Source organism: Gouania willdenowi, chromosome 6 (assembly GCF_900634775.1).
Source record: "Gouania willdenowi chromosome 6, fGouWil2.1, whole genome shotgun sequence".
Taxonomy (NCBI): Eukaryota; Metazoa; Chordata; class Actinopteri; order Blenniiformes; family Gobiesocidae; genus Gouania; species Gouania willdenowi.
In genome coordinates, this window is record NC_041049.1 from 35502288 (window position 1) to 35517125 (window position 14838).

The 14838-nt window shown below is 42.6% G+C and overlaps 1 protein-coding gene across 2 annotated transcripts in view; it reads left to right on the top strand.

Annotated features, from left to right (window-relative positions):
- reln (reelin) overlaps positions 1 to 14838 on the top strand; it is a 316389-nt gene that overhangs the window by 240800 nt on the left and 60751 nt on the right. For both annotated transcript variants that reach the window (XM_028448258.1, XM_028448259.1), the window contains exons 35-42: positions 2577 to 2717; positions 2810 to 2987; positions 3075 to 3159; positions 7219 to 7401; positions 7567 to 7735; positions 7833 to 7938; positions 8017 to 8243; positions 10953 to 11176. In XM_028448258.1, the coding sequence (XP_028304059.1) occupies positions 2577 to 2717; positions 2810 to 2987; positions 3075 to 3159; positions 7219 to 7401; positions 7567 to 7735; positions 7833 to 7938; positions 8017 to 8243; positions 10953 to 11176 (1313 nt within the window). The remainder of the gene's footprint in view (positions 1 to 2576; positions 2718 to 2809; positions 2988 to 3074; positions 3160 to 7218; positions 7402 to 7566; positions 7736 to 7832; positions 7939 to 8016; positions 8244 to 10952; positions 11177 to 14838) is intronic.

Genomic DNA, 14838 nt, shown 5'->3' on the forward strand with positions numbered 1-14838 from the left:
AAGTTTTCATTAGTCATTTCATTTTGCCGTTTTTGTCTCAGAAAAGACTATTAAAATGCATTTCGTGACGTTATCTTGGCGCTAGCGTTAGCTAGGTCCTTGTGTTAGCTCACGTTAACATCAATATGTTCTACAGGTTCATCATCTTCATTTTCATCTCGCTCCGCCGGGTCAGACTCTGGCTCAAACATGTAAGGCTGGATGGACAAGTCTTCCATTGTTGACATTTTGTAAATAACCTCTGAATAAAAAGTTTATGCGCCGCTACATAGCCGTATCTCTTCTATCAAACTACAAAAATGGCCGAACAGGGTGGAGTTGAACCAAGTGTCACCTCTTCAACCTGAAGAGGGGGCGGGGTATGAAGTGTCTCATTTGCATTTAAAGAGACCGCACCAAAACGAGTTGCGCTCAGAAGCACATCAGAAAAGGGGTAGAAAAGGGGCCTGTGGAGCTATAATAATGAGGAATTCAGACCCAAGCATTGCAGTTCCGCTTTATATAGATCACAACTGTATGATTTATATGTAAAAAGGAAGGATTTAAAACCATGATATGTCTCCTTTAAATGGATTTTGGTACATGAATCAATCAAAACACAATAAATGAGCTTTAATAACAAAATTGTGTTTATTACTTTCATTACTGAGTGCTAACATAATGCCTAGTATGAATAAAAAATTGTATGATTGCGTTGGTCTCAAAGCACAAACTTAAATTTAAGTAAGCTATATTCATGTTTTTCTGATTTTTTGTAAATTTTCTAAAATAAAATTGTTTTTGTATATCAAAATAGAAAAACAGCACTTAGTCCAGAAGTATAGAAACTAACCAGCTCAAAAAAGTTGGAATGAAATAAACAGACCAACTGATGAAGCTGATAAATTTTGTTTTAAAATTGACTTTGTTTCAATGGAAATAGTGTACGCATTTCTAACATAACGTACAGTACTTCCAAAGAAAAAACATACAAAAGTAAAAGTACTGATTTTTAAACTACTTAAAAACAGTACAGGTATACAAAAAATAAACTCAGTTACATTATTGCAAGTTAATGTAATTTGCTACATTTCCCCTCTGATATTAACTAATAATTAAATCATTTTCCTTCTTAGTGAGTGATTACGATGTTTCCAAAAAGTGCAAGCATGCCTGGAATGTTTGCTTGAAAGCTGCACGCTCTACTCCAAGGCTGCCAGCAGGGCTGTGCTCCCTGTAAGCCTCTGTCTGCAGCTGTGGTGAGCTCAACAAGCCACTTCATCCATTTTCTCCCGGCTGTTGTTGAATAGGAGGAGATTCTGCTTCTCCCACTCCTTGCTACATTCGAAAACAACAACACAGATTTTAACACAATCAAAACGATAACAACCCACATCTAGCAACTTATCTTTGTAGTGGTGCACACCAGCTTGAATGAAGGGAACTGATTTTAGGATGCTCAAAGTCGGTGGCCTAACCTCTGAGTAGTTTAATGAACAAGTGTCTATTACTGTATATTAAAAGGATATACATTTGTTTGTGTTATTTGTTGTTGTGATGGCTGAGTTCAAGTTGCACTGAACCTCTTCCTTGCTACAGATGGTAAGCAGGGGAGCGTGCCTATGTTCCCACAGCCATTTGTTCCTTCATTTCTGAGATATTTTTCAAAATTAGGCCCTATGTTCCCACAGCCCTATATTCCCATGGGCCTTGGCTCCTCTGCTGGGGTCTCGGGCGGGGCGCTCTCTGGGGCCTCCCCTTGGGGGGTTGGGTGCATGGGTGTGGGTGGGTGGGGGGGCCGGGATGCTGGCGGGGGGCCTTGGGATTTGGGTGTTGGGGTCGGTGGTGGGATGCGCTGGGTGCTTGGCTGCTTGGGGCTTCCTCAGATGTGTGTGTGGGGGGCGGTGGCTGCCTCTCGGCCTGGGATTTTGGGGGCGTCTGGGGAGCTGCTCGGCCATGGGAGGGTGGCCTGGGGCTCCCTGGCCCCCGCTCTTTCTGCTGGTCTGGCTGCATCTGCGGGGCTGGGGCAGTTCCTGGGTTTGCGGTAGCGGTTTTTGTACATATACTGGTATACGATGCACTGGCACGCCTTGGGATGTGGGATAAAACTCATATTGGGCTTAACTTTAGACACGTTAATTCCAAATACCTGCTTTAGGTACTACCACCCACTCATTCCCCCTGTCCATAGCCACCAACTTTATAGCTAAGCTTCACACTTGTCGCTATACTGGCTTGATTACGCAACATAATAAGCACAATATATTCTACAGTTTCACATCTCACCCTCACTGTAAAATAATCCATTCCTCCCCACCCTTTCTATTTCCTACCTTGAGTCTATCCTCCCTGCTCATATGTTAAGGTTTACTCACACCATGTTATGATAAATCGATGATTTGACGTTCACATTATTTAGGTTCAAGTTATTATCAGTATTTAGCTTAATAACCTGCAGGAGACTAAATTAACCAAGACAGACTACTGGGATCCTAATGTTTAAATAGGGTCCATGCCCCCTCTGTATTTAAAGTTGGGTTAAAATGTTTCACAACGTATCTGCAAGCATTTTTTGACTTTTATTTTTCCTCCCTTAGCTCTCCCAGAACTCGGTTTCGTTGGATTCAGACCCACTTTACTCCAGGTGCAGAAGGTTGGGCTCTTGATAATGTACTGTTGGCCCCTGGATGCCCCTGGATGTGTTCTGGTCATGGTCTGTGTGACAATGGACGCTGTCTGTACGTACGACTAGACAGCTATTCAACTAAGACTTTTGCTTTTATGCCTGCTTTCTAAATATGACATGGTTTTTTCTTCCACTCTGGCACAGCTGTGATAAAGGATACGGTGGAGCCCACTGTGTCCCATTGGCTACGCTACCATCTGTATTAAGAGAAGACTTCAATGATAACCTGCAGTTGGAGACCTGGCCTCAGGTGTATGGAGCCGAGAGGGGGACCCTGAATGGAGAACCCCTTAAATCTGGTAGTGCCCTGATTTTTAAAGGGGTAGGTATTCTTTTGATTCAAATAGTGAAATTTTCAAATTAATGATCTTCCTTGAGTGACATTAAAAATGCTTCTGTTTGGTTGCAGGATGGTCTGCGAATGATTGTGTCACAGGATCTGAACTGCACAAATATTCTTTACATTCAGTTCTCCTTCAAGTTCATTACTAAAGGTACTGCAGCTTAGACAGTAAAAAAACAGTCAATCTTTATTACAATATTAAAAACATGCATTGTAGCATTAGTAATTCTGATCCACGTTCACTTAATGTCCACAGAACTGCCTTCTAATCCAAAAGGACAAAATCATCACAATCTTGATTTCAACAGGCAAGGCTAGGTATCAAACTCTTGCCTACTTGAGCTACAGCTTCATATTTTATTAAGACTACTTGTATATAGAGTATATAAATTATTAAGCTTATTAGTGCATCAACAAACTATTTTCAATCTCAGAGTTTACAGCGTTTACACACAGTAACTGTCAGTAGGATTGCACAGTAGAAACTTAAAATTTCAAACTGAAGGAGGGTGCCAGTGGCGCTAGACCTAACGCTGATCAGGGCTGTATGCCAGGTGGAGCTAGATTATCTGAGACCAGAGGGGGACAGGACTGCAGAGTTTGCAGGCAGGAACTAGAATGATCTGTGCATGACACAGAGAGAAATGTAAATGGAGGATCAATAAACCACAAGGGGCAGTAGCAGATAATAGACAGACGGACCCCAACTTACTGACTGCTTCGAAGAGACACACCAACAACTTAACTCTTTTGAAAAGAATCAAGTAGGTACAAAAATAGTGGTGACTGATGTGAATCGCCACAGGAAGGAGAGCAGCAAAAGGGAATAGTTGGAGATAAAAGGTAAACAATAGCACAGCCAGGACTACGCTCTCACTCCATGAGACACTAGGATGGGTCCTGACTGTACCCCCCTTCCGGGGACGGCACTGGATGGCATAGGGACATTAGCACCCTCCGCCAACACCCCAAAGTCTCACCACCCTGCCACACCATCCAGAGGTGTTTAAACTGCTCAGCAGGCCCAACCATACACGGAGGGGCCGGGGCGACCCCACAGGATGGGCCTCTATTGTGAGAAAGCATTCCCCAATGGAGAGGAACTTCCCTAACTACTGTGTGTACATGTGTGGTCAGTGAATGTATGAAGTGCATTTAAAAGAAAGTGGATGGGCGAGGAGCGGTGAGCTAAACCCACCTAGCCTTCATGAATATCGGTGTATGGATTGCATTAGCTCAGGAGAATAGATAGCAGAAGCCGTCCTCTCTGGGGGTTGGCGTTGAGGTGCATTTAAAATTTGAGGGATTGGCTAGGCGACCTGATGGGCGGATGCTGCACCACTACATGGGTCCATGACAGCTACGTCATTCAGCAGATGGCAGACAGGTGCACCCCCCGAAGGCCTGGCCCAAAGACACTCCCCCGAAACACCCCAGCCTTGGTAAGGTGGCTGGCGGGCCCAGCAAGCGAAACAGCCCCGCCCAATGTGAACCAGTCAGACCAGAAAGCCAAGTGTGACTGCTAAAGAAGACCCTGCACAGACAAGGCCCCACAGCACCATGTCCCAACGCCAGCTCATGCAACATACCGGCCCACCAGATCTTCCCAGAAAGGACCCGGAGGTAGCCTGACCCAGCCCACTGTGCCAGCGACACGCACGGTGAAGGCCAATCCCAAAGGGAACCCAGCCGTAGCACCCTTATGAGCCGACAAAGCAGCCAAGAGCAAACCCCTCAGCACCCAGCTCCCCAGGGTGCAGGATCCACCAATTTCTAGACCCCCCTTGGTTTTATTTTTCTGAAGAGTTGATTTCTTTCCTAGCATAGCAATTTGTATTTTCAGAATCTAATCTTTGGCAAGATATTAATTTTTTTAGAAACTGACCACATTTCTGTGTGTGTACACTCGTGGAAAGCTTAGAATCCACACTTTCTGAATCTGTAAATAACTCAAAACGCCCCCTGGACAACGTTTTCCTGGTTTTCTCATGGCCCGTCATATCTGATTGCAGACGGGGGCGTGACAGAAAAAAATTCAGATCCACTGTGTAAGTGGAACACTCTGTGGGAACCTCGACTCTTTGTAATGACTGCTGCACATGCTGCTCAGTGTTTTTGGTAATGCTACCTACCACTCGGTCAGGGGAAAGAACAAGGTCTGGTGTGCCAGATGAGCTTAGAGCTTGGAACAATCAGAAAAGAACATCAGGTTTTACATTTTCTGATGCTGGACAATGAGAGACAAAGTGGTTAAAAAACAGCGCCCACCTGGCTTGATGTGAGTTCAGCTGATGAGCCAGGAGAAGAGACACTCAGGGAGTGTTTTTTTTCTGATAAGGAATATGATATTATTTTCTAAATTCACATTTTATACACAAGTCTGTGCAGCCTGATCACATAAAATAATGTAATAATCTTATAATTATGACCTTGTTTATTAATTAAATTAATAATACATATTTGCACTGTCTCTTTCCCCGCCGTGACCAGACGGTATTTAGGCAAAAATTCTGCTATGCATGTACTGACCATCTAATCTCTCATTAGTTATCATTGTTACTGTTAGAAATTCATTATTGTTGTTATGTAATATTTCTACAGCAGTGAAACAAATCAAAATAATTTACAGTAATGTGGTTTAGTTAAACAATTTGAAGTGTCTTTGAGTTCTATAACATTATTTCTGACTTAACAATGTGCTTTTATTAAAATAACAGTAAGAGACAGCAGGACAAGCCAAGGCTCAGGCTGCCTTTCAGCCTAGTCAGAAGCAGGCAAATTATCAGTTTTCTCTGAGATGACACAGCTGTTCCAGTTGCACTTTGGATGAATTAATCCAGATATCAGGTTTTGAAATACCCCACAGGCTGGCTCCTAACAGAAACTGCCAATTAAACACACAGTAAATTAAGAAATATCACTCATTTAACGTGTTCATATTGTGTGCTATGTGAAGCTTTGGTCTTGTAGCTCTGAGCACTAAAAACTACCACCTTCTATGACTGCAATTGTATTTCGTTAGGCAAACATAAATAACCTGTTTTGTAACATTGAGAGAGTGCATACATGTTTGTGTATTTATTTTTTGTTTTTAGGAATCATGCTGTGCAAAAAAAAGCTGTTTTCCTCAGGTTATTTACACATTGATGTACTCTGCATCTAAGCTTAGTCACAATAATATATATCAGATTATTTGAATGTAAAAGTGATAAAAACGATCAGTGCCCATATTCACAAAGCATCTTAAGGCTAAAAGTAGCTCTTAGTGACATCACTCTTCTTAGAACTATGTATATTTTTTCTTTGAAAACAAATCTTAGAATTCCTCAAATTTAATGTTTTTCTTTTCATAAGAGAGCTCGTAAGGTGTAAAACTGTTTAGTGAGGAGGACTTTTAAGTTATCTAAAAGTGTCTTCAATAGACAGAAACAGAGAGAAAGACAGAGAATGGCAAGATATTCTCTGTATGTTGTTTTTATTTTTTCGCACTATCCACCAAGTCACATTCCTTATATTGTTTTAAACTCAGAAATAAATACTACTCTGATTCGGACTTGTGCACACATAGAGGGTGTCTGCCTTATCCCTTGTGCCGTGATTCCAGGACCCAGTTTCCCTCTTAATACATTTTTTATTTCACTTTTTTAAGCAGCGGCAGCAATCACAGTAATCATTGACAGCTGCTCCACCATTAATATGAAATACATAAAGCAGTAAAATTACCAATGTGGACAGTTAACAATAAGTAAATAATATAATAATCGGCATGTGAACGAGGTTCAAACATTTTATGCTGTGTACAAATTAATTAATTTTGCTGATTTAAATTAATGTCATGGTTACACGTTTCTTAATGCAGTCCAAGTACGATTTTATCTATTGATTTTTCTATTCATTACTAGGAGCACAAGACGCTTTTTTTCCCGTTTCTCTAACAACCAATCACAGCTCTTAGCAGACTGCATCATACCCAGCAACAGTGTCAACCACACCTCCTCACTAAGATAAAAAATTCTGTCAACTCCTTGCTCAGCGTTACTCTCAGACACTTCCTGAATCACTTTTAAGCTAAGATTCCTTGCTATAAATGTTTAGGCTAAGTTAGGAGCTCTCTGACAGGACTCTGAGAAGCTTTGTGAATACGGGCACTGGAATCTGGGAATGGTTGGATCAGACCTGAGCCTTATTTTTAACCATTTTTCCTGTCTAGGTGTCCCTGAGCGCTCCCACTCTGTCCTGCTGCAGTACTCTGTGAATGGAGGGATCAGCTGGCTTCTGTTGGATGAGTTTTACTTTCCGACCTCCACAGACACGCTTTTCCTCCACCTCCCGCTGCCAGCCAGTGCTCAAACCAATGCCACCAGCTTCAGGCTGTGGCAGCCATATAACAGCGGTGAGAGGATGCTCAGCACAGCTAAATCTGCTTATTTTGTCCTTGGTTAACCCCATTTGACCCATCTTCTCTGGTTATGTATTTTGTTTTTCTCACATTGCCGAGCGTTCTGGCCTTGTTTTGGTGTCAGCTTGTAATTAATATTCATTGTAATATGCCCTTTAGGTAAGAAGGAGGAGGTGTGGGTGATAGATGATCTCATCATTGACGGCAGCTCCTTACACAACCCAGCAACGGTGATCGACAGCTTTAATGAAGGTCCGAGTGAGGGCATCTGGCTCTTCTCTCCTGGGGGGAACCCTGGGCTCTATTGTCCCTACCAGAAAACTGAACTGTAAGAAGTCATTGACTTTGTCAGCAGATCGTGAGAGTTATGGATCACTAGATAATTTTGTTTTGCTCATGGCTAATTTCTGTTGTATTTGCTGCAGGGAGGAGGATGAGTCAGCCATGGTGTTTGTTTCCAGTGAGCTTGGAGAGCACTCCATCACCACCAGGGACATTGATGTAAATGAGAACACCATCATCCAGTTTGAGGTATGCAAACACACTTACTCTCACTCACTAACAAATTAAATTTTCTTAATTTTTTTTTACTTTGTGTTGACCTTTTAGATCAATGTGGGCTGCACAGCGGACAGCTCCTCTGCCTATCCAGTGCGTTTGGAGTTTTCACGTGACTTTGGGGCCACGTGGCACCTTTTGCTCCCACTGTGTGCTGGAGGATCACAGCTTTCCTCACTTTGTTCCACGGAGCTTCATCCAGCCAGCATTTATTTCCCAGGCACTACTCAAGGCTGGAGGAGAGAGGTGATTCAGTTTGGGAAGCTCCGCCTCTGTGGGTAAGGATAGTGTAACTAAACCCTGAAGTTGTGGTCTACGTGCATCTAGGCTGGAAATTTAAAAAATGCCTTAATTATGTGCAGGGCTCCTGGAGCAGTTCAGACATGCCCAGTTTATACTACAAAATCTCCAAAGAACAATCTATGCTATGCTTAATATACATACTCAGAGTACTGGGAAGGTTTCTTTCAACATCATTACATTACATCATTACACCAGGACCCAACAATAGAAGAGAACAGTGGTGAAATTTTGGTGGGGTCTCACTATATTGACGCAAGACAATCTGGTGCAATTCAAACATATTTTCACTCTATATAATAATAGTAGTAATAATAACAATCATTATTATCATAATAATACATTTTGTATAAAAGCGCTTTTAGAGAAACTCAAAAACACTTACAGGTTAAAATAACAATAGCAAATACAGTGATGAAAACAAAAAAATATAAATCAGAAAAAGAAATATCAGTAAAAAAAAAAAAAAAGGCAGGATAACATGATGGCTAAATGTTATCGTCACAACACATAAATAGCAGTAAGAGACAATACACAATACATTTGATAACAAAATTCCACCTCTGTAATGCCGTCTAGAATCACATAACTATCCGACCTAGTAGCCTATTACCATATTAACACCACCACCAAAGAACAGTGTTAAAGCTCTCCCAAGATCAAGTAATACATAACAAGCTAACGATTCCTTGTACCCGCCTCACACCATATCAAGCAATAGGAAAGCGTCGTATTCACAAAAAGACCCACAATTTTCAAATGTATTTTTAAAATCCACAAATATATCCACAATTTACATGTGTTTTATCATTTGTTTGTGTGGATGTATCATGAATAATCATGTGTATATCTTCAATTGTGCTTGTGAATTGAGCAAAGTGTGTATGTGGATCGGCCAGCGTGTGCATTTGTTTTGAGACAAATGTAGCACAACTTTCCGCAGATCAACACACACGGAGCTGCTGATCCACGTGTGAAAAGAACCACACCTCCACTAGGGGGCAGTATTGAAGTTCCTGCTGAAGATTTACCGAAACAAGCTACAAGAATATCTAATAACATGACCGGTAATTTCTGCAGTGTCTGATCATAGTACCATTCTTGGTTTGACAAAAAATATACTTTTTTCATAATTTTAATGGGTTTCATCAATTTAAACATTCTGGTTTCAATAATAAATGAACACTGAAACCGTTTAAGGTGTCTTATTTTAATTTCCTCCAATTTGTTGGGACTTGAGGTGTGTCTGAATAGTTAATTGGTATATTTGTGTTTGATTATCTATGTGGTGAGGATTCTAAGTTTAATTACTAGACACTGTCATTTATTTGGCCAAACTGGTGCACTGGGGACCTATATCATTTTTACTCATGTTTTATCAAATATAGCATCACATAAATCAAGAGAAGTGTCATCAAAAATATTTTTACGAATAAAAAATTCATTAAAATTATGAAAATAGTTTTTTTTTTTTTTTTTTTCAAACAAAGGGGTAGTACTATGATCATCAGTAGTCAAGGGGAAGCTGCAGTGATTTTGGTAACACTGCAGTAAATACTGGTCACGTTATTAGATATTCCTGTAGCTTTGTGGATCTGAAAAACCTGTGAAAATCGTGGATGTATTTGTGGGTCTGAAAAACACATGTGAAAATCTGAAAAATACATTTGAAAATTGTGGATCTATTTGTGAATAGTTTTTATACAAATCTCTCGCTATAGATTCATAGCATTGCAGGGATGGCCATCTCATGTTGTGCACCATAGAGAGGACACAGGAGAGCAGCTCAGACAAATTCACACAGAGCAACTATGCAAACAAGTTTAGAGAAGAAATACACTCAGCAAATGAAATATTTAATGTTTTAATTGGAGAACAGAGTTCAGTTTGCTAACTTTAATTTTCGCTGAACAAAGTAATTGTGTCTAACACAGATGAGCATAATTCTCCTCTGCACAACAGCAACATCTGGTGGGGCCCCTAATGCAAAAACGCCCCTGGAAGAAAAGCTAACATTAACTTGCTAACTGTGATCAGCCTGTGTGCTGTCGTCCAGGTTCTGTTCCATTTTGTGTTGAGCAGTTTACGTACAACTTTGTCACTCTTCAGTGGAAAGTATTTCCAGATGGTGCAAGTTTTTTTCGAGCCATATTCTCACTGCATCCTATGTGCTCTGTGCTGCAGAAACCACCAAGAATGTTAGGAATCCAGCTTGGCCTCCGGTTCTATGTCTATCTCCCACTGCTTGTGTTATGACATCATTGAGATTGAGTGACTGACTTAAAAAGGGGCTTTTTCTATTTACGTTTAGGCTTCTGGGAAATGCATCGAGTTGCCATATTGAGAGTGAATATACCTGTGAAACAGAGAAGTAACGTCATGTAATCCATTGGTTTCAACAAATTGCAGACACAACAAGTGCTAGTTTTTATTGGAGGGGCGGGGCCAACAGTGGTGGTCCGTGACGTAAGAAGCCACCAAAACCTCACAAACCAACATTCTCAACCAATAACCAGATTTGATTGTAAGAGCTGGGTTTCAACCCGTAAAGGGCAGTCACTGTCATTTTTTTTACAACAAAAATGCCAAATTGAAATACTTTGATAAAATCAATCTCTTTCTTGAGATTTTGTTATATTTGTCTAAACGGTTGTAGCCTGTAATAAGTTTATGACTTGTTATTTCAGTTCAGTGAGGTTCCGCTGGTATCAAGGTTTCTTCTCGACTAGCTCTGCTCCTCCAACATGGGCCCTGGACAACGTCTATATTGGCCCTCAGTGTCAGGACATGTGCAGTGGTCACGGAGCTTGTGTGGGTGGCACCCACTGTGTCTGTGATCCTGGCTACTCTGGAGTTGACTGCTCTGTGCCTGACAGACCAAACCCCGATTTCCTGAAGGAGGACTTTGAAGGTATATCTTTGCAGCGAGAAGCAACACACAAGTAGTGTCATATGACTTTGTGACTCTATACAAACAATATGACACTATTTAACCTCTACAAGTTCAAGGCAGCTGGAGTTGGCTTTAAAACATTTTTTTCTATATGTTCCCATCCATGAGACTCCATCTATCAGCTCTGAATTCATTTTTTGGAAGTATTGGGACTTGTTGTGGTAATGAGGGCTCTTCCCGCAGTCAGTTGCTGTTAGACATAAACTGCATCTAGTGCAGTTTATGCTTAGTGCATCTTTGGCCAGAAAACATTATAAAAGAGTGAAATCTGTTTTTACAATGACTACAATAACAATATTTTCATGCAGGCTTCTAATGCTTCTGAAACTGTTATTCACTTAGACTCTCATGGCAGAGATCCTGGAGAGAGAGAGAGACAGAAAAATGTTGTTTATCGACCACAGTCTGCATGCTTGAGGCACCTTAAAAAAAAATAACGGATCTCTAAAAAAGCCATAAAATAAATGTTTAAATGACTGAATTTTGTCCCTATTTCACTTACTTACTACATAACACTACTGATTAAATACTAAAGAGCATTTGTAAAAAAATTAAGTATACTTTATCTTTTTTAAGCAAATGGGGTCATGTACTGTATGTCTCCTCCATCAGTGGAGGCTGTGCTGCCACTGGTTCAACTTTGACTCCTCACGCTGGCCTGGTACATCAGTCATCACTTCATTCACCAATGCAATGTTACGCAAGACAGGCTAAAATAATGTCACACACTTTCTGGAGTGTACCGCAGCGTTCCCCTCTGCAAAAAGTTTGCCCATGGTATTGGGAATGCATTTTTGGTAGCCGTTTGTATTTGCAAACCGCTTTTCATTTTTCTCCCAGCACTGGAAGCATGTGCGCCGAGTGAACTTCAAACTAGTCCTGGGTTTTTCCCTTCTTTTTGCCAAATACAGACAGAGCAGTGCTTTGTATGGCTTCCCTTTGTTTGGACCAGGTCTCCGTGGCATTGCCTGGTTGGCTTGGTAGTGCAGCTTCGAAAGTGCATGAGATCTTTTCCACCATGATGCATGGGTGTTTATGTAAGAGGGCCCCTCCTGCTTGGAATAGTGCATCTTTTGTGGGTGCATGTTGACCTTAGCACAGATAAGAGAATGGTCTGTCACATTCTGCACTATGATAGTTTTTGACACTGTTCAGGTTGTATATTCTTGTTAGGATTAGGTCCAGTTGATGCCAGTGCTTAGACCTCGGGAGACTCTGTGTTTAGGTTTTGTCCCAAAGAAGGTGTTAGTTATGCATAAGTTGTTATAACTGCATAGCCTGAGGAGATGCTGTTCATTTATCTTCCCAATTTTATGGTGTCCTAGGCAGGATGGCCAGGATGAACGATCTGCTCCCACTCTGACTTTTAAGTCACAGAGGTTGTTGGTGGGGTCTGCCGTTGATTGTGATGTTGAGTTGTCCTAGAACTTGTTGTTGACATCTGGGCGAGAGGGCCTCTCAGGAACTTCTCTGGACCCTCATATGGGGATATGATGCAGCTAAGCAAACTATTCCTGATAACAAAACCACTTCATGTTCTTTCTTCCCTTCTGGTGATTCATTCCAGAAGAACATATTCCTTCCAGGGGCAGAAAGCCTCATCTCCTGAAGATGTCCAGTAGCAGCCTTTACAGCTCATTGTTTATGGCAGCTGTTCAGCAGGCATCATCTATTTCCTGGAGGTCCTCTGACAAACCAAATGTCATGGTTCATGCATTCCATATGCCAAGCTTGAGTGTGGTTTATCCATGTTTGGATCTTTTATAAAATCATTTTTTGATCTGGTGCAAGGATTGAGGCCCAAGTTTTGGGTTTTGTCCTAGCCCCACGCACCCAGTGTGGCAGGCGAAGTGTGGCAACACAGTACCTTATTCGCTGGGGACTGCCCAGCTTAAGGCAGGCGATAGCTGTCCAGTAAGATTGAACAATCTCTCCCACTGATATGAGCAATATCTGGTGCCTTTGCTCTATGCCAATTGAGCCTTGGCTTATAACCAGTAGAATGCTGCTCCCCGTGTTTAGTCCTTCACGGGCATGATGCTGGAATGGCCTCTCCAAAGCGCTAACCTGGGCATTGTTTTGGGGAACATATTGTTGCCCAGGCAACAGGTCACCTTCTCCTTGACACGAGATAACCCAAAGGAGAGGAAAAGCTAATACATTATGTGCTGATGGCAATATAGAATCAATCAGAAAGGAGTTAAATAAAGCTCCAGTCCACCTTTTCTGTCAGAGTGTACTCCCTTAGCCTTTTCCTTTCCAATTGATACCCACAAGGTAGCGGGGTGCGATTTGACCCATAGGTGAGCCAGTGGTGTCCACACACCTTTGAGTCTGCACGTCCTTTCTCTGGGGACCACTGCTACTTCGAGATTCCCTGCAGTTTAGCATGGGGCGGCAAGTTCCCACTTCCAGTGTGACGTCGGGACGGCACTGTTAGAGTCTTTGTGGTGGAGGCAAAAGAAGGCTTATGAACTTGGCTCCTCTTTTCACTCCCACAAGGAGAGCTAGCCGGTGGTAGAAGCTGTGAGCAGAACGTAGCAAGCAGGAGCAACATGCACTAACTACAAGCACTTCTACCACAATACTACTGCACTGACGCATCGCACACACCCTGTGTCCAACACCAGAGGAGGCCTGAGCCACCACCACCCAGGAACCCAGACAAGAACTCGAGGACCCCACCCAAGGGGGAACTGGGGAAGTAGCACGGCAGCCAGTGGGCGCCTGCCAATAAACCGGCTCGGCAGCAAAAGTGGCCAGACTCCAGGCCCAGACAGAGCCAGGCAGGAGGTGGCTCCTTGTGCAACCCACCCAGGGGAAGCAGATGTGCCCCAGGGTAAGGGCTCATACATACACTTGCAAAACGGAGTCCGCGGGAAGTCTGCCGGGCCAATTAAATGCAAAGCTGTTTTTACTAACACGCTGACTTCTCCGCGTAGTTGGTGTCACACAAAAAACTGCTCAACATTGTGTTGACCCACATTAAATGTAACACCGAGCTGTATTTCATCCGCCTGGCAAAACAGAGCAGGAGAGAGGAACACAAGCTTAGAGGAGAAACTGGCAGACAAGCTACGACAGTACTGACACCTTTAAAACACATCCCAGGAGTACATGGACTACAGAGAAGGTAGTGAGGTAGTGGGAGTTAGAATTAGGAAGTCCATCAGGTGTGAGCCTTGGCCCCAAGCCAGCCAATCATCAGGAAGGGCTGGTGGTACGCAATACCAGGGAGGCAGCACCCACGATCCCAGTAAGGAGAACATCATCATTGTGCAAGCAAAGCTATTCTGCACGTCACAGACTGACTGGTGCATGCCCCATAGAAACCCCACCCGGAGTCTGCTACACCACACCAATGCCCATCATGCCGCCCACTGCAGGCCCCCAATGAGAGCCACTGCTGACCTCCCACACCTCGACACAAAACACCACCCAGCGGGCAGGCAGCCCCGCAGCGCATGGATCAGCACTACACCACACCAACTATCAGCCATCCCCAAAGCCAATGGCTGAGACAGCGGTTCAAACTGCTTTTCAAACACTGGTTTATTTTTAAGTTGTACATGGACTTAATTACTCATTGTTGTTCATGGGTGCCTTCAGTTGTTTTTGAC